Source organism: Sapajus apella, unplaced genomic scaffold, assembly GCF_009761245.1.
Source record: "Sapajus apella isolate SASKATOON/1434 unplaced genomic scaffold, GSC_monkey_1.0 scaffold88, whole genome shotgun sequence".
In the NCBI taxonomy this organism is placed as follows: Eukaryota; Metazoa; Chordata; class Mammalia; order Primates; family Cebidae; genus Sapajus; species Sapajus apella.
In genome coordinates, this window is record NW_022437028.1 from 8910401 (window position 1) to 8933490 (window position 23090).

Consider the following 23090-nt stretch of genomic DNA (forward strand, 5'->3'; position numbering starts at 1 on the left):
AACCTCTACTGCACCGTATGTCTCAAGCTCTGAGAACAGGCTTCCTCTACCAAGCATCTGTTTTCCATGCTTGGGAAGACAGGGAAATCAAGCTCTCACCTCCCCAAAGGTTGGCTCTCAAGTTACCCTTGACTCCTCAAACACCATGGGAAGTCAGTGGGCCTTCGTAGGAAGTCCTGCCTTTCTAGGAACTCAACTAGACCTTGGGATCCAGGGCAAGAATGGGTTCCTCTCCCTGGAGAATGCGGTTGAATCAAAAGGGAAGACTTCAGGGAGAGCCAACCTAAAGCACACAGCACCACGTTAGCCAAACTCCAGGCCTAGCAACACAGATCCTTCAATTCTTCCTGGCTTTCCAGGCCCCTAGGCTGCAGCTCGCGCAGAACTCCTGAGACTGTAGAACTTAAATCGGACTAGCAGGCGAACACAGACCAGAACCCTGAAACTTGGAAAGAATGGACAAGATGAGAAGCACCTCTTCCATTGATTCCACCAGGGGCTGTAGGTTGTCTAGCTCTAATACCTTATCCAAGTCCCCTCTAGACTTCCACAGGGATTTCTGTCTCTATAGTCGTTTGGAGGAGCCACCCACCGTCCCGTCCTGCCCCGCGCCCAGGCTTGGGCCAACCCCCGCGCGCTTCCCTCCCGGAAACCCAGCAGCTTCCGGTCTTGCGCGCTCAGGCTTGGCAATGCCCGCGGGTTCCTATTGGGTCTTGAACCCGGAAGAGACGCTGCGGCGTCTCCTACGTGAGGCGCCTGCCGCGGTTCGGAAGTCGTCTGGCTTCCCAGCGGTATCTCGCAACTTGCCGGCTTCTCCCGCTCCTTACGTCGGACCCCGGCTCCGGGGCAGGGAAGCAGGATGGAAGTTAAGGACCTCCAGGAGGAGTTGACCTGCCCCATCTGCCTGGACTACTTCCGGGACCCAGTGTCCATCGAGTGCGGCCACAATTTCTGCCGCAGTTGCTTACACCGCAGCTGGGTGCCGGGCGGCGGCCCGTTCCCCTGCCCCGAATGCCGGCACCCATCGGCGCCCGCCGCTCTGCGACCCAACTGGGCCCTGGCCAGGCTGACGGAGAAGACGCAGCGCCGGCGCCAGGGCCCGGTGCCCCCCGGCCATTGCGGCCGCCACTGGGAACCGCTGCGGCTTTTCTGCGAGGACGACCAGCGGCCCGTGTGCTTGGTGTGCAGGGAGTCCCAGGAGCACCAGACCCACGCCATGGCACCCATCGACGAAGCCGTCGAGAGCTACCGGGTGAGCTGGCCGTAGCGGTGACCATTACGGTATTGCCCGATAAAGTTTACTTAAGTTCTCCTAAAAGAGCTACGAAGTGGCCGTCATTCCTGTTGGAAGGAAGCATGAAAGCCCCTGAAGCTCAAAGAAGTTTTAAGTAACACGCGAATTTCAGAGTTGGGTTAAACCAGCTCTGAATTCTCATTGTGTAGAATTTTCAAGGAATTGGCCTTTGAGGAGCACCTAATAAAGAAAAACATACTGAGAGGGTGTGTGCCACTGCTGTCCAATAGAAACAATACAGACCACATATGTAATTTAAAGTCTTTGTAGAAACATAAGGAAATGAGGTGATGTTAATTTTAATAATATATTTTATTTAATCATTACCCCAAATATTCAAAGTTGAGATGAAAATTATCAATGAGTCTTTTTTTGAGACGGAGGCTCACTTTGTTGCCCATGCTGGAGCTCAGTGGCGCTGGCTTGACTCACTGCAATCTCAGCTTCTGGGGTTCCAGCAATTCTCCTGCCTCAGCCTCCCAAGTAGCTGGCATTACAGGCGCACGCCACCAGGCCCGGCTAATTTTTGTATTTTTACTAGAGACGGGGTTTCACCATGTTGGCCAGGATGGTGTCGAACTCTTGACCTCAAGTGACCCGTCACCCTTGGCCTCCCATAGTGCTGGGATTACAGGCGTGACCACTGCGACCGGCCTCAGTGGATATTTTATACTCCTTTTTCATAATAGGTCTGAAATCAGTGTGTATTTTATGCTTACAACACTTAGCCGTTTGGAATATCTACATTTCAGGTGTTTGTGTGGCTAAATGGATGCTGTATTGGACAGTGCTTGTCTATGTCTGTAGATATAATAGACAACTGATGGTTTGGAAAAAGCCTGGCTTGTAATGATGAGGGTAGGCTTTGTTACTAGCTTCCTTCATCAGTTGGGAAAATCACTTAACATTTGAATTTGGGGATTATCTGTCCTATCTATCTCATGGGTTAAGAAGCTTCAGTTGCATAAGTCAGTTTACCTTACTCTGCTTCAGCCACACTGGCTTTCTTGCCTTTGTTTCAAGTCTGTTCTCTTTCTCTACCCACATCTTCTATCCTTTAGATCCTTTTAACTGTTTAGCTTGAAGACCTTCCCTGATCATCCTTTCCAGAGTAGCCCCATCCCCTTCCATTACTGATGCCGTAACTCCAGGGGTCTCCAGCAGAATTGATCTGCAGTAAGTACATAAACACAAAAATTTATTTATTTATTTCATTTATTTATTTTTGAGATGGAGTCTCGCACTGTCGCCCAGGCTGGAGTACAGTGGCACAATCTCGACTCACTGAAACCTCTGTCTCCCGGTTTTAAGTGATTCCCCTGCCTCAGCTCCCGAGTAGCTGAGATTACACGCACGTGCCACCACGCCCAGCTAATTTTGTATTTTTAGTAGAGACGGGGGTTTCACCATGTTGGCCAGGCTGGTCTTGAACTCCTGACCTCAGGTGATCCACCCATCTTTACCTCCTGAAGTGCTGGGATTACAGGTGTGAGCCACCTTGCCTGGCCAAACACACAAATTTAATGACACGGTGAAAATGTTTGGAAACTGTAAAATACTGTACAGTTCTACCAGCTGACTGTGAACAGGAAACAGACACAAAGCTGGACTAGAAACTGCATGTTTATTCCTTCACTCAGTAACCTTTATTGATGCTTACTGCATGCCAAACATTGTTTTAGAATCTAGACTTAAGTGGATGAGAACGACATGGGCCTTGTCTTGTAAGGAACTTAAGCGTGTAGAACATTAATTTCAGTGCATGTGAGAGTTGTTGAAGTATTTACCAAGTGTGCAGAAGGTCTGAGGTCAGTGTGATCACTGAGGAGTGAGGAAAGGCTCCATTGAGGAGTTAAACGTGTTAGCTCTTGAAGGGTGCGCAGAGGTAGGGGAGAGGGTATTTCAGGCCAGAGGAACAGCATATTCCAAATGTGGTGGAGTGGAATAGCATGTGATGTGTGAGAGGCCTGGAGGTTGCTCAGTACTTCTGGAGCATGGAGCATGGGAGGGGGGATGGTGGGCCACGAGCTTGAAGAAAAAGTCAGGGCTTTATCATGAAGGATCTTGTTTGCCATACTAAAAAGATTGACTTTTCTCTTTCAGGCAATGAAGAGTTATTATAGGGTTTTAAGGCAGGGAATGATATAAATGTTTTAGAAGGGTAACTTGGAGATCACATGGATGAATGGAAGAGAAGACCAGTTAGGCTGCTGTGGTACCATTTTAACCAGGAGGTAATAAGGGCCTGAGCTAGTTCAGGGCAGGGATGATGGAGAGGGAGGGATGGAGTGATTATGAGCTGGAGCTGAGTGACTTGGTGACCAGTTAGACTTGGTAGGTGAGAGAGAGAGAGAGTTTTGGATGGTAGTCCAGATTTCTGCTTCAGATGGCAGGTAGATTACTGTCATGTTAACCGAGGTAAGGTACACAGGAGGAAGTGTAGTCTTAGGACAGAAGATCCCATGCTCATTGTGGGATATATTGAGTGTGATGTAACTGACAGGAAGTCCAAAGAAAAGGGACAGGAGGTGGGGTGCCTTGGAGGCTAGAAATAACAGTTTAGAGTCCTCAGCCTATTCTTGAATTCATGGAAGAAGTAAGAAGATGAGATTCTCCTAGGGGGACCACACAGAGGGTAAAAAAAAAAGGGGGGGGGGCTGGGCATGGTGGCTCACACCTGTAATCCAAGCACTTTGGAGGCCAAGGTGGGCGGATCACCTGAGGTCGGGCATTCAGGACCAGCCTGACCAACATGGTGAAACCTCGTCTTTAAAAAAAAAAAAAAAAAGCACAAAGAGAAGCTTGGGAAATGTCAATGGTTAGTAGCCAGCAAAAGACATGGAGAGGATCCATCAGATAAATGGAAGGGAAAATACACTTGTGGGTGGGGGCCAAGGAAAATATAAGTAGGTGGGTATGAAAGGGGAACGGAGCCCTTACATCTTCTATCTTCAGCAGTAATAGCTATCAGTGGTTCATTACTTCTTATGTATCACTCAACAGGTCTAAACATTTTTCATATTGTAATTTTTTAATCCTCATAGACATCCTGTTAGGTGGATTCTGTTATTCCCTTTTTGAAGATGAGGCAACTGTAGCACAGAGATGTGAGGTTATGTGTCCCAAAAGTCACAGAGCTAGGAAGTGGCTAAGCTTGAACTGATGTCCTCTAACCCCTAAAGAAGAGGTGGGATTTCAGGATTAAACACAGTGGCCCAACAGGACAGGAGCAAGTGGGTAAGGGTTACACTGGGATGAACTGAATGTCCCAAGGTTGACTGAGTAGGTGTTCAGGATGCAGGTCACTGGGCAGAATTCTCTGATACCTGCCCATCTCTCCATCCTCCTCTGCTTAGTCATTGCCCCATTCAACCACTTTTTTATTCCATCCCCACCCCAAGGTAGTTGGAAAAACATACACTGCTCCTGTGTGGAGCTGCCCTATATCCAAGCATCCCATTCTCATCATATACTCAGATGGGTGGACTATGCCTTAAAAGGTAGACAGCTGGAAGTTCCCTAAATCCATGGAAAATATCCCCATTCTATACCCGTTATGGTGAGGGGAGAAAAAGAGAAAGAGAAATAGCCTCATAAATCTCCGGATGCAAATTGTTTGCATGGAAAAGGCTTCCAAGTGCAGCTCTTTTTTCCCTTATGCCTGACTCTAGGGGCTAATCCCTCCGTTCTGTTAATTCATTCAAGATATTTATTGAGCACTGGTTTTGTGTCATGCTGTGGTACAGGACCAGATGCAGCGCTGGGAATCCAGTGGTGAACAAGGCAGGTAAAGGCTTTCCATGGAGCTCACAGTCCAGTTGGGCTGAGAGTGGAGGTAGACAGTAGACTGACAAATTAATGAAATCATTACAGACGGTGTTGGCATGCTGGGAAAGAAAAAGAAAGTTCTATCCCATGCCTGTAATCCCAGCATTTTAGGAGGCTGAGGCACAAGGATCACTTGAGGTCAGGAGTTCAAGACCAGCCTGGCCAACATGATGAAACCCTGTCTTAACTAAAAATACAAAGATTAGCTGGGCGGTGGGCACTTGTAACCCCAGCTACTTGAGAGGCTGATGCAGGAGAATTGCTTGAACCCGGGAGGCAGAGGTTGTAGTGAGCCAAGATCATGCCACTGCACTCCAGCCTGGGTGACAGCAAGACTCCATCTCAAAAAAAAAAAAAAAAACGGGGGGGGGCTTCAATCAGATGAGCAGCCTTCTCTGAGGAGGTGACATCATTGCAATTGAAACTTGCTGGATGAGTCTTGCTCATCAACTCTTAAGAAATAGAAAAAAAAAAAAAAAAAAAAAAACTTGCTGGATGAGGAGTCAGCCATCTGAGGAACTGTGGGAAGAGATCCCGAGGCTGGGGAGAGCTGGATTAGTTTATGGGACAGGAAGAAGGTCTCTGTGCCTGGAGGACCAAGAGCAAAGGGAAAGGTAGCATGAGAAGTGAGACGAGATGTAGGCAGGGGCCAGCTTATGTTGGGCCACAATAAAGTGTTTGAATTTTCTTAGTGAGAAGGAAAGTCAGTGAAGAATCTTGAGCAGGAGAGCGACAATATCTGATTAGTTTTTAGAAAAGTTATTCCAAGTCCAGGTGTGGTGGCTCACACCTGTAATCCCAAACTTTGGGAGGCTTAGGCGTGAGGATAACTTGAGCCCAGGAGTTCAGGACCACCTTAGGCAACTGTGAGATACCATCTCTACAAAAAATACAAAAATTAGCTGAATACAGTGATGCACACCTGTAGTCCCAGCTACTCGGGAGGCCAAGACAAATACTCAGGAGTTGGAGGCTGCAGTGAGTTATGATCACGCCACTGTAGTGGCTTTGTGGATATTGTATGAAAGAAGGACATGACTGTAAGTAGGGAGAGCAATTGGGAGGTTACTGTAGTTGTCCAGACGAAAGATGTGGAGGCTTAAACTAGCAGTGGCAGTGGGGATGGCACGTAGGCAGATTTGAGGTATATTTTGGAGGTAGACCTACCATCTTGGATTGATTGCAGGAGTTACAGTGACTGAAATTCACAGAACTTAAGAGCTGGGACGGTATTTAAGAGACATTTAGTCCAATTGTCTTCATTTTATAGGTAAGGAAGCTTTGATTAGGAAATAAGTGAGGCTGACTTGCTCACAGATGCACAGCTGGTTTGAAAGTCTAGAGTGAAATTAGGATCTTTGGAAGTTTAATGTTGTTTGAACTACATGATCACAAGTCAGTAAATGTCCTCATTCTGTAAAAGCATGCCCTTTTATTATACTTGTGTTTTTATATATGTACAATTTTCTGGTGCTAAATAAAGAGAAAGTGATTTTTTAAATTTCTGGTATTTCTAACCCAGATTGAAATGCTTGGTGTTGCGCTCCTGCCACCTCCTGGCAGTTTCTGTTGTTGCAGGGTAGCTGTTTTCTAATTTCCCCCAAGGATTGCCAAGTTAACTCACCTCCCAGTTTAGATCCCAACTGTGGCCGGATTCAAAAAGACTTAGGTAGAGTCTTGAATAATAGAACCATTTGAGATCATTCAAGCACACTGACTTGTTATGGCTTTCTTAAAAATAGAAAATCCCTATTTAGTAGATAATTACTTTTTCATTATTAAGCAAAAGTGAGAATGTTCCAAAAAGCTTGGTCATGTTTGAAGGAGCGAATATATATCTCATTACAAACCTTATATACATCGTATTTGACAGTGACTATAAAGTGGCAGTTATAATTGAATAAAGAAGTGAAATTACATGAGAGAGCTTACTGAGTAGCAGGGTTATATGCCTATTAAAGTTAACCACTAAAGATGATAACTAGATTATGTAATGTTGGGAAACATGGTAGAAAGAAAATAGCACAGATGATACTGTGTCATTTAACAGAACTGTATAAATCCTTTTTATAACTTAATTTTATTTTTTCCTATTTCATTTTGCCATGAAAATTTCAAGCATACATCAAAGTTGGAAGAATTTTGTAATGACACCAGTATGCCCACATCTAGATTCTACCATTCACATTTGACTTATCACATAGCTGTCGTCTGTGTCTCTCTTAATGCATCAATTCTTACTTCCTTTTGAAGCTTTTAAAATTCAATTGCAAACAGAATACTTTAGCATGTGTATCATTAACCAGGTTTAACATTTGTTTATGGTACTTTTTTTTTTTTTTTTTTTTAATAAGTAGAGTTTCTCTCTTTCACCCAGGCGGGAGTGCAGTGGTGCAATGCTGGCTCACCGCAACCTTCGCCTCTGTGTTGAAGCGATTCTTCTGCCTCATTCTCCCAAGTAGCTGGATTACAGGCCTGTGCCACCACACCTGGCTATTTTTTTGGATTTTAGTAGAGACAGGGTTTCACCAGGTTAGTCAGGCTAGTCTTGAACTCTTGGCCTCAGGTGATCCACCTGCCTTGGCCACCCAAAGTGCTGGGGTTATAGATGTGAGCCACTGAGCCTGGCCTATGGTATTTTTTGAGGTAAAATTTAATACAATGAAAAACACAAATCCTAGTTGTACATTTGCTGAACTTTGACAAATGCCCTTCTCAAGATAAGGATATTACCATCCAGAGAACTCCATGCCCTTTCCCAGTTGTTCTCTGCACCCTTCCTCTACCAGGACAACCACCATTCTGATGTTTTTTCAAACACAAATTAAGTTTTACCTTTTCTAGAACTTCATATAAATGTGATTCCATTGTCTGTATTCTTATGTAGGATCCTTTTGCTCAGATATTGATTTTGATATTCATATTTTGTATAGGTGGGTGCAAATGTAATTGCGGTTTTTGCCATTTTTTAATCCACTTTCCTATCAGTGAATACCTGGGCTGTTTGCAGCTTCTAGCTATTGCGAATAAAGCTGCTGTGAATATTCTTGTACATGTTTATTTATGGGTATATGTTTTCATTTTCCCTGGGTCTAGGAGTAGAATTGCTGTACCCTAGGATTAATGTATGTTTAGTTTTACGCTGGACCTTCTTCCAAAATGGTGGTAACATTTCACTTACCCACCGATGTTGTGTAAGAGTTCCAGTTGCTCCATATCCTTGCCAACTTTGGTGTTATCAGCCTTGACAGTTATTTAACTTGATTTTAACTATTGTCACTTGTAAATGATTGGATGAAAAGTTACACCTATTAGTCATCATTATTTTTCTAGGGAAGAATTTAAAAAGTTGTACAGATTATTATTTTTTTCCTCTCATTTCCTTTTTTTTTTTTTTTAAACTTTTTTGACATATATTCAGACTTATAGAAAGTTGCCCCAGGCCACTGTCCAGCATTTGACACTATTCACTAGTTTTGTAATTGAAATGGTCTCTTCCTTTATTCTCTCTTGGTTTTTCACCAGCTGCTCACCTTAGCTTCTTTGCAGGATTTTTATCCTCTACATACTGCTTAAATGTAGCTGTTGCCAGTTCTACCCTTCATCCTCTTATTCTGTAGAATCTTATTGGGTGATTGTACACTCACCCAAGGCTCTGACTGCCGCCTGTTCTTTAATCCCGAAATCTGCTTCTGCAGCATAGCTCTCCTTCCTGACTCGACTGCTAACATATCCACTTGCATGTCCCACAGGCATCTCAGACTCAATTTATTTAGGTGAAATTTATTTTCCTTTCTCCATTTACACACTGCTTATCTTCCTATGCTTTTAAATTTGATAAACAACCTACAGTCCATCTGGTTACTTAAACCAGAACCCAGGGGCTAAATGTGGACTCTCCTCCTGCAGCCATTTGGTCATCAGTTCCTATGGGTTTTTCTCTTGCATGTTTCTCTAACCTGTCTCTGCCTCCATCTCTGCACTTGCAGCTGACATTCTACTATTGGGTGCTGCTCCTCAGCCCAATTTGTCAATGTTGATTGACTTGCTTTACTTTTTAATAACTTACTCGGGTTTTTAAATTATAAAAATGGTACATGACACTTGTAGAAATTAAAGCAAAAATGTATAAGATTTCTAGTACCCCACCTCCCAACTTGTAAGTCATTCTTATTCCTTGGAAATTGCCAGCATTAATACTTCGGTATAAATCTTTCCAGATTTTCCTTGTCTTCACATACAAATACACACACACAGATGAACACATATGTGCATACACAAGTTTAGTCTTTTCAATACAGAATTATACAATACATATTGTCTTACAGCTTGCTTTCAACTTATTGTGTATTTCATGTCAGTATATAGACAGCTACCTTAAATTGATGCAAGGTATCAATATACCATAATTTATTTAATAATTCCTAATTAGTGGATAATAAATAATGCTGTAGTGACCATTTCTTTACATATTGGTAATTTTTACTAATGTTTTGTTTGCATAGGTTATTAGAAGTAGCATTATACACATTTTAAATTTTGTTAAATCCTGCCAGTTGTCCCTCAAAAAAAATACACCTTTTTCATCTCCTGTGGTGCCTGAGGCCTTCTCCCTACCAGGAGTAGATATTTGTTATTCTTTTAATGGTTTTTAGTTTTCGCCAGCTTACTAGGAAAACTCAATACAGTGTTGTGATTTTTTCAGGCCAGAATAGTTATCAGAGGCCTGTGACTATCTTCAGTATTTTCTCAGTCTCATTCTGTTTTGATTAAGTGACTTTTAGCTCTTAAAAAATGAAGTTGCCAGGCACGGTGGCTCATTCCTGTAATCCCAGCACTTTGGGAGGCTGAGATGGGCGGATCTGTCGAGCCCAGGAGTTCAAGACCAGCCTGGGCAACATAGGGAGACTTTGTCACTACGAAACATAAAAAAATTATCTGGGCCTGGTGGAGTGTGCCTGTAGTCCCAGCTACTTGGGAGGCTGAGGTGGGAGGATCACTTGAGCTTGGGAGACTGAGGCTGCAGTGAGCCATGATCAGGCCACTGCAGTCCAGCCTGGGTGACAAATGAGACTTTGTCTCAAAAAAAAAAAAAAAAAAGAAGAAGATGATGGTGGTTGGAGACATGTTTTCTTACCTGTGCGTGTTTCTGCTGGCAGGAGAAACTTCTTCAGTCTCAGCGTGATCTTGGGGCCAAGATGAAGAGAGTCTTGCAATTACAGGACGCAGAAGCAAAGAACGCTACACAGTGGAAGGTAATAGCAGAAGTGGTTGAACATTTCTTGCTCCTGATGTCCTTTTGGTCTGGGACATTTCTTACTTTGAGGTCCTTTTGGTCATGGTGTTTTGCAGGATGCCTCAGAACCTCTGTTTCCTCCATAGCATGTGATTGAAAGAAGAGCTTTCTGGGTGTCATCAGTTGTCAGCCGCCTTGTAGATACGGGGATAGGAGAGGAAGTACCTGTCCCTGCTGCCAGTGGCTTTGGGTGATATGAGTTCCACATATTTCATCTCCATGTCTCTACTTTAAGGGAGCGCCCCATCCTTCTTACTTTTTCCTAAATATACTCCCTACGTTGGAGTCGGTTTGGGCCCATGGTATTGTGGAAGGAAACAGATGAATGGACTTTGCTTTCAGGGAGGCCAATTGTAGTTGGGAAGTATACATGGGTGCTCATGCGCACACACATACGCACACACACACACACACAGTCCTAAAGATTTAACAAAACTAAACCAGTGTTCTGAGGGCTAAACTAAGTGGTAGATTTGAAAGTTTGTTTTAGTTTAAAACTTGTCAGTAGTGGAGACTGAAATGTTAGGAAGAATGAATGAATACTATAATGACTAGTATAGAGCTATCAAGTAGGTATAAATAAAGGAGTAATGGAAATTTAGGGGGATGGGCAGGAGCTTTTTTAGAGGGATTGATTAAGATGGAAAGGACTGTGGATTACTGGGGAATTGTGTAAGGAATTTAGTAGCTGGGGTCAGGCAGAAAAAGGAGTGAGCAAATCTTATGTGGCCGTAGGATAAGATAAAGAGTCAGCGAATGAGAATCAGCACGGAGTTTTCAAAGCTGCACAACTTCCTGGTTGAAGAAGAGGACCTGTTTCTTCAGAGACTGAGCAAAGAAGAAGAAGAGACAAAGACGAAGCTGAATGAGAACAGGTTAAAACTCAATCAAATGATTGCTTCATTGAAGAAACTCATCTTAGAGGTTGGGGAGAAGAGGCAGGCCTCCACCCTGGAGCTGTTGCAGGTGAGACAGTTATGGGTGGGGATGGTCATGTCTTCCTTCATAACTGAACTCCCTCTTGTCTTAAGAGCTGAATGTCCTTCCGGGTGAGTGGGTTTCATAGACGTGTCTTATCTCTGTTGCTAGTTCTGTTACTGCTGTCACACAACTAAAAAGTCAAAGATTCACCATTCAAAGGAAATGAATGTGAAATTTAGGTATGCTGAGCTCAGGTCATAGGAGATAAGTTGATTCACGTGGTCTCATAGTTCCATCTAGGATCGGAGACTTAGCACATCTGAGACTTTTTCATTCTTCTTATTTGTACATTTATAATTCTTTATTAAACAATAAAACAAAGCAAGCATAAAACTCCCAAGTACATAATTGTATCAACAAATAAGAGAAACTTATCTTTCTCGCTTACTTTTATTACAATCACAGCTTAATTAAACTTTGTTCTTATCCCCATATTTTGAGTGATGCTTTCATTTAAATAATTTCCAATATCTAGCAACATTCAAAAGATTACAATTGTAACTCAGCATTTAAGGTTGGGTCTTTAGGCCAGTTTGTTATCAAAAGGCCTTCCTTTGACTTAAATCTTTACCTTTATATTCTCTTTAGGTGAAGTATCTTTGTAGCTTCTTTTAGTTTCTGGGTAGGGTCCTACATTTGTGACTGTCCTTGTTGTTTTTTTTTTTTTTGCTGAAATAATTCATGTTGGGCCTCAGGTGTCTCAGAACTTCTCTTTCCTCCGTATCATGTGACTGAAGGTGAAATGATCTCTGAAAGATATTCTCAAGAACATTTTCTGTGTACCATTACTATTTTTTTTTCGTAAGCAAGAGACAACATTCTGTTCTAAAGGAAGAGAGAAACCTGGACCCACCCACTAGTTATTATCAATAAGAAATTGCTAGCTAGGTTTTATGTGATAGATACAACGTTTAATATTAAATGTAATGATTTCCAAGAATTGTGTAAAGGTTTTACAACATGATTAAGCAGTGAAGTTCCAAGTACATATCCAAATGTGTGTCATGAAAGAATCTGAAATAACGCATTTAAAATACAGGCTTAACATCTAATTAGAATTTGAAACCTCTGAGATACATGTGAACCGGCAGAATGCTTACAAAAAAATTATATCAGCAAACAGAAATGCAAAGTTAGGGAAATGATTAAAAAAGATGAAAGTGGGGCTGGGTACAGTAGCTCATGCCTGTAATCGCAGCTCTTTGGTAGGCTGAGGCGGGTAGATCACCTGAGGTCAGGAGTTTGAGACCACCCTGGCCCACATGGTGAAACTCCATCTCTACTAAAAATACAAAAATTAGCCATGCATGGTGGTAGGCACCTGTAGTCCCAGCTACTTGAGAGGGTAAGGCAGGAGAATCATTTGAACCCAGGAGACAGATTGTGCAGTGAGCCGAGATCGTGCTACTGCACTGCAGAGTAAGACTGTCCCCAAAAAACAAGGTAAACAAATAAAAAATGAAACAAACATAGAATCTCAGAGCCTGAAAGAATTTACTGTACTTATCTATCCATCCATTTTTAAAATTTATTCCTTCACTTTTACCCCATGACCCACTTCTAACTCACGTGTGCATCCTTCATGTTTTACCTCTTCCTTTTTCCAGTAATAGATAACCCCGGTTGCCTCCAACACCGTCACCACTACAAATAATGCTGCAGTGAAACCAATAATATCTGCTCTTTTTTGTTTATCTTTATTTTTATTTTATTTATGTAGGTTTTGAGACAGGCTCTTGCTTTGTCACCTGGGCTGGAGTACAGTGGTGTGTTCATAGCTCACTGCACACTCGAGCTTCTGGGTCCAAGTAATTTTCCCACCTTGACCTCCCAAAGGGTTGGGGGATTACAGGTGTGAGGCACTATCCCCAGCTATTTTGTTTAAATTGGTCTTTGGGTTTCTTCTCTCGTTTTCAACTTCTTGAGTTGGAATGCTTGGCTTATTTATATTTACCCTTTTGTTTGCTGGTAAATTTATTTGTTATACTTTTACCTTTAAGTATTGCTCTGTATTCCACACATTTTGGCAAGTTGTTACATTTATTGTCATAATAAAATAAATATTAAAACACATTTTAAGGCCGGGTACAGTGGCTCATGCCTGTAATCTCAGCACTTTGGGAAGCTGAGGTGGGAGGATCTCTTGAGCTCAGGAATTTGCACTAGCCTGGGCAACTTAGCAAGACCTTGTCTCTATTTAAAAAAAAAGTATGACACCCATGGAGAAAAATGTATAAATCATAAGCTTGACATATCACAAAGGGACCACTCATGTAACTACTACTGAAGTCAAAAAGTAGAACACACATAGCATCCTAGAAGCTTCCTCATGTCCCCAGTCAGTACCCCCTTCCTGTCCCCTCAAAGGGTAGCCTCCTTCTGGACCTCTCATACTCTTGTTTCGTTTTGCATTTTTTTTTTTTTTTATATGGAATCTTGCTGTATTGCCGAGGCTGGAGTGCAGTGATGTGATCTCAGCTCACTGTAACCTCTGCCTCCTGGGTTCAAGCAATTCTTCTGCCTCAGCCTCCCAAGTAGCTGGGATGTTACTCCCAAGTAACAGGCATGTGCCACCACGCCTGGCTAATTTTTGTATTTTTAGTAGAGACGGGATTTTGCCATATTGGCCAGGCTGTTCTCGAACTCCTGACCTCAAGTGATACATTTGCCTCGGCCTTGCAAAGTGCTGGGATTACAGGCATGAGCCACTGCGCCTGGCACTCGTTGTGCATATTTTTGAGTGAGTATCTTACAGGATGCACTCTTTTGTATTGGCTTGTTTTGCTCACATTACGTTTGTGAGATGAATCCATGCAGTAGGTATTTTTTTCATTGCTATACACCAGTGTTTTCAATCAGGGTGATTTGGCTCCCTGAGTGCAAAATCTGACATTTTGTGGAGACATTTTTGGTTGTCACACCTCGAAGGTGGTTACTATTAGCATCTCTTGTGTGTAGGATGCTACCAAACATTCTGTTATGTACAAGACATGCCTGCCTTCAGCTCCCAGCAAAGACTTATTCAGACCAAAACGTCAGTAGTGCCTGTCATATTCCATTATATTAATATACCAAAGCATATTATTCATTTTTCTTTAGAGGGAAATTTGGATGATTTCTGTTTTTATTGTTATTTAAAAAAAAACCAGGGATATTTGTGAACATATCTTTTTGGCTGCACATTTATATACATTTCTATTAGTTGTATACCTGTGAGAACAATTCCGGGTCATAGAACATACATGTGTGTTCAGCTTTAGTAGATGATTCCAAACCATTTTCAAACTGGTGCAAAGTGATGGTTCTAGTTTACAGTATTGTTACCAATGTGTAAAGTTAGAGTTCCAGTTGCTCTGCATCCTCACCAATACTTAGATTTGTCAGTTGTTTAATTTAGCCATCTTGAAGGGTGCAGAATGTCATCTTCTGCCCTTAGTCAGCACCCCTTCCTTCTTCCTAAACGTATATGGATATATATATATACACCTTTCCTTGATAAAGATATTTTCTTTTCTTTTTTTTTTTTTTTTTTTTTAACACAGGGTCTTACTCTGTTGCTAGGCTGGAGTGCAGTGGCACCGTCTTGGCTTAATGCAACTTCTGCCCCCCAGGCTCAAGCAGTTCTTATGCCTCAGCCTCCCAAGTAGCTGGGATTATAGACACCTGCCACCATGCCTGGCTAATTTTTGTATTTTTAGTAGAGATGGTGTTTCACTGTGTTGGCCAGGCTGGTCTCACACTCCTGACCTTAAGTGATCCACCCACCTTAGCCTCCCAAAGTGCTGGGATTACAGGCATGAGCCACTACGCCTGTCCAGATGAAGCTATTTTCCTGATAACTAATGAGATTGAGCACTTTTCATGTGGTAATTAACCATTTTTTAAATGAACAATTTAGATTTACAAAAAAGTTGAGAAGATGGGACAGAGTTGTCACATACCCCTTTACCCAGTTTCCCATGTTATCAACATCTAGTGTTAATATGGTTCATTTGTTACAATTAATGAACCAGTGGTATAGTATTATTAACTAGAGTTTGTCGTTTATTTCCATTTCCTCAGTTTTTATCTAGTGTTCATTTTATTCTCTAGACCCACACCTAGGATACCAGATTATATTTGGTTGTCATTGTCTCTCCTTAGTTGCCTCTTGGCTGTGCCATTTTCTCAGACTTTTCTGGTTTTTGATGATCTTGACAGTTTTGAGGAGTGCTGCTCAGGTATTTTGTAGGCTTCCCCCCTATTGGAATTTGTCTAATGATTTTCTCATGATTAGGCTGGGTTACAGGTTTTTGGAGGAGCTGTATTTTTTAAATACATGTTGGCATTGGTTACCTGATTTTGTTACTTAGAATTTTTGCATCTATGTGTTTAAGTAAAACGGGTCTATATTTTTTTTCTAATATTTTGTTTCACGGCTTAAGGACCAAGATTATAATAGTCTCTGAAAAATCAGTTGGGAAAATTTTCTGTTTTTCTCTTTTCTGTCACAACTTAGGGATTTTTCAGTTCCCTAAAGTTTAGTAAAATTTACCTGTAGAAAAACCTCTTTGGACTTGGGCAAAATAAAATATCCCTTATGATTATAATTTAAAAGTAATCTTGTAAGACAAAGGGAAGGAGAAGAGTGGAAGCTCAAAGCTGGAGCTTCTGAGGACTCCACCAAAAGGCAGGCATAGGAGCAGGCTCTGTGATGGAAACTACTTGGGGAGGCTGGCGGGAAGCCAGGAGCCAGTTCATGTCATGATGCCCAAGGAGAAAGAGTAGGGGCTTAGGAAAGGGACCAGTCAGCATTGTCAAATAGTGCAGAGGAGCCAATGAAAGAAAGGACCAGATTCTGTCAATCCATTGGCTTTGGCAGCAGAAAATCATATGTGACGTGAGCAAAAGCAACTGTCAGAAAATACCTGCTCACGTAGTTGTGTCCCAGGTCTCTAGGAGAAGGTTCATAATTTGCTTATTTCTTCCTTCTTTTCACAGAATCCGAAAGATGTGTTGACCAGGTATGCACTCCTGTTCTCTTATGGGGCCCTGGGTGGCATGGTAAAGGTACAGGCTGAGCAGAGGGGAAACAAGGCCTAGGCTCTACAGGTCAATCTGAGCACACCCTGAAGGGGATCTGAGGAAGAATTCTCCTGATCGTTTCTGCAAGGAGGAATGGGAAAAAAAGCCATCTGAACTTTGGGCTGAGAACCTTTGACTGCAAGTGGGGGTCTTGGTTACCCTAGTTGTCTGCTAAGATCAGTCTTCTCTACTTTCTTAGGAGTGAGATCCAGGATGTGAACTATTCCCTTGAAGCTCCAAAGTTGAAAACAGTGTGTCAGATACCATTGATGAAGGAAATGCTAAAGCGATTTCAAGGTGAGCAGAATTTCTAGGACTTGGGACTCCTTAGAAATCTGTCAAATAAGAGAATAAACAGAGAAGTCCGAAGAGGTAGGAGGAAACAGAGCATGCAGCTAGTACGAGTGTCAGGAAAGATGGTTAATAAATGGATATATACTTCATTCAAGAAACATTTATTTAACACACTGTTACGGGGTGCTAGTGTTTAAAAAATCTGTTCACTTCTTTATGCGTTCATAAGCACATTGGAGAGACAGACACACAGCACTCCCTATAATACAGTAGGAGCCAGTGTTTGCTGGCAGTAGAAATAAAATGTTATAGAAGTTCAGGGAAGGGCTCTGTTGGGGGTGAGATGGGAAACTTTTCACAGCAGAGGTGACAGTTTTGAGGGATTAGTAGGAGTTTGGCAGGTGGAAAATGGGGATGACTGTTTGAAGCAGAGGCAGCAGCGTGAGTTAAGGTGTGGAGAAAATGGAGGGGCAGGTATCCAATGAGGCTAAAGAACAAGGTGTATTTTGGGGCAAGGTAGAGGTTGAAGTTGAGAAGATGAATGTGGGACAGACTGAAAATAAACTCATTGGATCTCCAGGGAGGCACCAAGGCATATGCATGCTGTAGAAGCTGTGCTGGCAATTCTCATGTGCACATCCTTGATTGAGAATCATGTTGTAGGCTGGGCACGATGGCTCATGCCTGTAATCTCAGTACTTTGGGAGGCCAAGGCAGGCGGATCACTTGAGGTCAGGAGTTTGAGATCAGCCTGGCTAACATGGTGACACCCTTTCTCTGCTAAAATAGAAAAATTAGCTGGGTATGGTGGTGTATACCTGTAATCCCAGCTACTCAGGAGGCTTAGGCAGAATTACTTAAACCTGGGAGGCAGAGGTTGCAGTGAGTGGAGATCATGCCACTGCACTCCAGCCTGGGTAACAGAGCGAGACTGTGTCTTCAATAAAAAAGAAAGAACCATGTTGTAGATGTTTACTTCTAGCCAAAATGGAGTAAATAGGAATTATTTTCTTATCTGCAGCCACTAAAATAAAAACACAAAAACAAAACAGGCACAATATGTCAAACAACAGTTTTCAAAGCACCAGACATCAGGCGGTGAAGGGCGGTGATTTTTGAGAAATGTGAAACAGACAAGGTCAACCTATGATTGCCCTACCCTCTGCCTGAGGAAGTTTCTAGGCCATCTAAGGCTGGGGTAACTGAGGTAGAGCAAGGGAGACTTGCTGAGTTGAGGAATGGAGCCGGGAGTCCACAGAGAACAAAGTAGTGAGAGTGCACAAAGTACTGGGTGGTGTCCTGGAGAGGAGAGCTGGACAGAGAGAGAACCCTTGCCATCTATGGAGGAACTTCCTAGGTGTTCCGCTGAGTTCTGATCAGCACATGCCTATGAAAATCTACCCATGGCTGGAGATAGAAGCTTCTAAAACGATTAGAGGGAATGGTTCCTGGTGCTCACACAGGGCCAGGAACAATGCTGGTTCATATCAGCCAGACCAGAAAACTCATGGTTCATGGGCACTGTGTAGCGTACTCAGGAAAATCTTGGCTTATCAGTAGAGAGTACTGCTCTCTGGGTACTGCTCCACACCCACCTTACAGATCATGAAAGCAAGACCCAAGAGGGTCAAACTCTTTCCAAATAACTTAACTGCATTTCAGAATAAAACCCTAGAAAGTTGGTAGGAATAAACAAAAAAAGAGCACCTAACAATGTAAATTCACAATGTCTGGCATCCAGTCAAATATTGTCACACATTGAAAAAGACAGGCAAACAGTGATGCATAATGGAGGAAAATAATCAACTGAAACTGACCTAGAATTGACACAGATGTTAGAATAAGCACGGAAGGACATTAAAAAGTTTATTATAAGTATATTCTGCAAAGAGGTATATAGAGACCAGATCAGAGTTTTGAAGATGAAGACTGGTGATTAAGGTGAAGAATGTACAGAATGGGATTAATAGTTGATTAAATATTACAAAAGAAAAAAATGGTGAATTTGAAGACAGAGCAATGGAAATTACCCAAAATGAAATATACACAGAATAAAAGAGTTTTAAAAAACACAACATCAGTGACCTGTGGGACAAATTTATGCAGCCTTATCTATGGTGATTGGAGTCCCTGAAGGAGAGGAGTGGGGATAGAGATGGAATAGGAAAAATACTTGAAGAAATAATGGCCAAAGATTTTCTGAATGTAATCGAAACTAAGTCTGCAGATCCAAGATGCTCCACAAACCCTAAGTACGAGAAATATGAAGAAAAATCTTCATAGGCTCATCATAACTTGCCAGTAATCAAAAGAAAATCTTAAATGCAACCAGGAGAAAGGACACGTTACTTGAAGTGGAAAGTAATGGATGACAAAGATGACATCACACTGCTCAATGGAAACACTGTAAGTGAGCAAACTCTCTAAAGTTCTGAATGAATAAACTGTTAACCTAGAGTTCTAGAACTGGCAAAAAAATACCCTTCAAAAACAAAGGTGAAATAAAGAAGTTTGAAGGTAAATTAAAGCCTAAAAGAAAGAGTTTACAGCAGATAGACGGAGTCTTTCAGGCAGAAGGAAAATGCCAGATGGAAATCTCTCTGTACAAAGGAATAAAAGAGCACCAGAAATGGTAATATGAATAAATATATATTAGTGTCATTATTTATTCCTTTAAAAAGGAATTGTGATGGTAAGTTTATATGTCAACTACACTGGGCCACAGAGTGCCCAGATATTGGCCAAAAATTATTTTGGGTGTTTTTGTGAGGGTGATTTTGGATGAGATTAACATTTAAATTAGTAGGCCTGTGTAGAATGCCCTTCATAATGTGGGTGGGCCTCATCTAATCAATTGAGGGCCTGAATAGTTAAAAAAAAGGCTGACCTTTCCCCTGAGCAAGATGGATTTCTATAGCGTACTGCCTTGGACTTCACCTGCAGCATTGGCTCTTCCTGTCTAATGACCTTCAAACTAGAACACCAACTCTGTCTGGGTCTTGAGCCTGCCAACTCACACAGCAGATTTGGACTTCAGTAGCAACAATCACACTAACCAGTTCCTTATATTAAATCTCATACACTGGCTGGATGTGGTAGCTCACATCCGTAACCCTAGAACTTTGGGAGGCTGAGTTAAGAGGACTGCTTGAGGCCTGGAGTTCGAGACCAGTCTGTGCAACATAGTGAGACCCTGCCTCTATAAAAAATAAAATAATTAGCTGAGCATGCTGGTGTGTGCCTGTAGTCCCATCTACTTGGGAGGCCACAGCAGGAGTATGGCTTAAGGCCAGAAGATTGAGGCTGCAGTGAGCTATGATTACACCACTGGACCCCAGTCTGGGCAACAGAGCAAGACCCCATCTCAAAAGAAAACCCAGAAAGCATGTGTGCACACATGCACCCACATACCACACACACATGCACACAGACATATGCATCCTTTTGGTTCTGTTCCTTCGGAGAACCCTGACTAATAATAATCGACTGTTTCAACAGACAAAAATGGTGTATTTTGGAGTTTATAACATATTTATAAATAAAATGTGTGACAACAATAGCATGAAGATTGGGAGAGGGGAGATGAAAGCATACTGTGATACAGTTCTTATATGTGAAGTGGTGTAATATCACTTGAAGGGAGACTAATAAAAAGGTATATACTTGTGCCAGGCCCCTGCTGACTTCATTAAGGATGGCACCACGTCTGAAAAGCCAAAGAAGAGACCTGGAATCGTGAAGGAGACATAGGGTTTATTGAAGACCTACATGCAGGGCAGTCCAAGAACGGCCGGCTGGACAGGAAAACAACTGCTACGATTTGTGAAAAGCATGCAGGTTATAGATAGCATTTTCATTTAGCAATCTCCACCCGGCATCCTCCATTTAACCTAATAGAAATGGCCTTGATTCGCTGTATAGCCTGCTTTCCAAGGAATGGACCAGGAGTTCACATGGCCTTTATAGATAAGGAATCCATTTCTGGGTTGGCCACTCCGGGATTCCTTAGCTTGGAACTCTGAACACACAGCCTTAGACCTTAGGGTGTGCTGGAGTTAATTGCTGTCAGGTGCACCTGCCATACACTCCAGCCCAGCATACCCTTGAGTGGCCCCCCCATTCTTATCATACCATTCTCTGCAGTTTCCCTGGGACGAGGTATGTGCAGGAGCATTGCTGCCAGACGGCGCAGCAGCAATAGAAACCACTGCAACAAAAGACGATGACAAGCACAGTGGCAATCATACTTTCCAGAAAGCTTTTCCAAGCACTTGAAGTTGATTAAACCACATGGTTATAGGGTCATAAGATAGAGATGCTGTAGCTGAAATGTGGGTTTCTAGGGTTCACATAGCCCCGGTTATAATGTGAGAGTAATCAGGGATATATACACAACATTAGGTTTTAATTAATGTGCAACTTCACACCTTAGCTGCTTCACCTGGGCAGCAGTTAAGATGTCCAGGGCCATGCAATTTTACATGGTTGCCCAGTGAAGAGTAATGGCATGGCACAGGTATCCTTGAAGGCCATATGTTTAGTGAAGGCTCCAACTTGCAGCTCTGTATCTATTGCTGCCACTTGGGGGCAAAAATGGCCAAAGGATAAAACCACCAGGATGCACACTTCTGGAAGTGCCTGGCTTTTACCCTCTCCCACTTAGTAGGAATACTGTCTAAATGGAACAGAATGTGTCCGGCAGGTAAGGGCGATCCCAGGTGTATCTACCAGCCCAATTATAGGGTAAGTAGGGCCATCTGTGGTTGCCATCTACCTATCCCCCCAAGGGGAGGGCATGGGCCCTCACATAGAAACAGTCACTGTGCCACCCTAGCAACATATTATTAGCTATTTGAAGGGATTGGTTGCATTGCTGTGGGGGTAGCTAAACCATATTATGGGTTTAGCTTGTGACATGTTATTATCATGCCTTTCAGTATGTAAGGGTGCATGACTTACTACCTGTATCTGTACTCTTGTCACTCACCCTTGTCCATCATGTACAACATACGTCACAGCTGGGGTAGCATTAACCTTCTCCCATACAAGGTGGAAAATATGTCATCTTGTCTCATTGATGGTGGGAAACTCACTGCATAATGTGGTGGTATTGCTAAAGGGAAGTGGGTGAGGGTCATTATGCCAAGTATAGTTGTGGCTCCAGGCAGTCAGGTTAGCAGCGTGGATGCGCCTTGGCAGGCCCACTGTGGAGGAGAGGGGCAGCCCTCTGCAGACCCAGTAGTCTGTTGTGTTCTGGAGAGAGGTCACCATGTGTACCCAGTTGGTGAAGCAGTTTGCTGCACCCCATCTATGGGCAACAGGTGAGATGTTTAGTGGGTACAAGAAAGGGGAAGCCATTTAATTTAGTAAGACCAGGAAGCTATGTTATTCTGAGAGCACCAACTCTGGCAGTGGCCTGGTGCCTGGTTTACAATACCGAGTGGCTTGGGCTCTCTGCGATGCTTTGCAAGAAGCCAGAGTAAGACAGTCGGGGGGTATTATAATGTTCTGTAAGAGGATGATTGTTTCCTTGTACAAGGAGGATTGGGATTCGTTATTTTAGAAGTACAGGGGGGTGGGGGAATAGGATGTAAAATAGGTGTGACCTGTATATTCTATTCTAGGCCCTTCCCCCATGGAGTACAAGAACTGAGTTGGGAAATCTTTTTTATTTAGTTGCTACATAATTGTACATATTTATGGGGTACAGTGTGGTGTTTCAATACGTGTATAAAATGCATAATGATCAAATCAGAGTAATTAGCATATTTACCACCTCAAACATTTATCATTATCTGCATTGGGAACATTCAAAATCCATTCCTACCAACTGAGAGAGTGTAAAATCCCAGGGAGAGTGGGATCGACTGTCTCCCACTCTGTCTGAACCTATTTTCCAGCGTCACCAATTCCACAGCAGTACAATCCTGCATTGTGGTGGTCTGCCTTCTTTCAGGTGGAGGCAAGTCTTGCAGGGCTACCCCCTTGGGTGTGGTTGGTCCTGTTTCATCTTAGTGGTGACCATCAGACATGCCGAGAGGATGGGAAACTCTATGGACTCATCCCAGTCGTCATCCTTCTCCCCACTAGATCTCTCCCTAGGGTCCCAGGACATAGTCACGATAGTCCTAACCCCATGTGGCAGTCAGTGACACTTAAAACAGGCTGCTCAACAAGCCAGTGTCTCCATTTTGTCATCCTGTTTCCAGAGGTGGGACAGTGAGTTCTCCAACACTTCAGCCCGAGCTAATGTATCTCTTTCTAGTTGCAGCTCATCTTGTAACTGGTACACCCTTGCCTGTGCGACAGGCTCAGCCTTTGGGCACAGGAGTG

The 23090-nt window shown here is 42.8% G+C and overlaps 1 protein-coding gene across 1 annotated transcript in view; it reads left to right on the forward strand.

Annotated features, from left to right (window-relative positions):
- The first annotated feature begins 664 nt into the window (after positions 1–664).
- TRIM4 (tripartite motif containing 4) overlaps positions 665–23090 on the forward strand; it is a 29706-nt gene continuing 7280 nt past the window's right edge. The window contains exons 1-5 of the mRNA XM_032255265.1: positions 665–1252; positions 10282–10377; positions 11154–11384; positions 16380–16402; positions 16663–16760. Coding sequence (XP_032111156.1) covers positions 860–1252; positions 10282–10377; positions 11154–11384; positions 16380–16402; positions 16663–16760 — 841 coding nt within the window. The 5' untranslated portion in view covers positions 665–859. The remainder of the gene's footprint in view (positions 1253–10281; positions 10378–11153; positions 11385–16379; positions 16403–16662; positions 16761–23090) is intronic.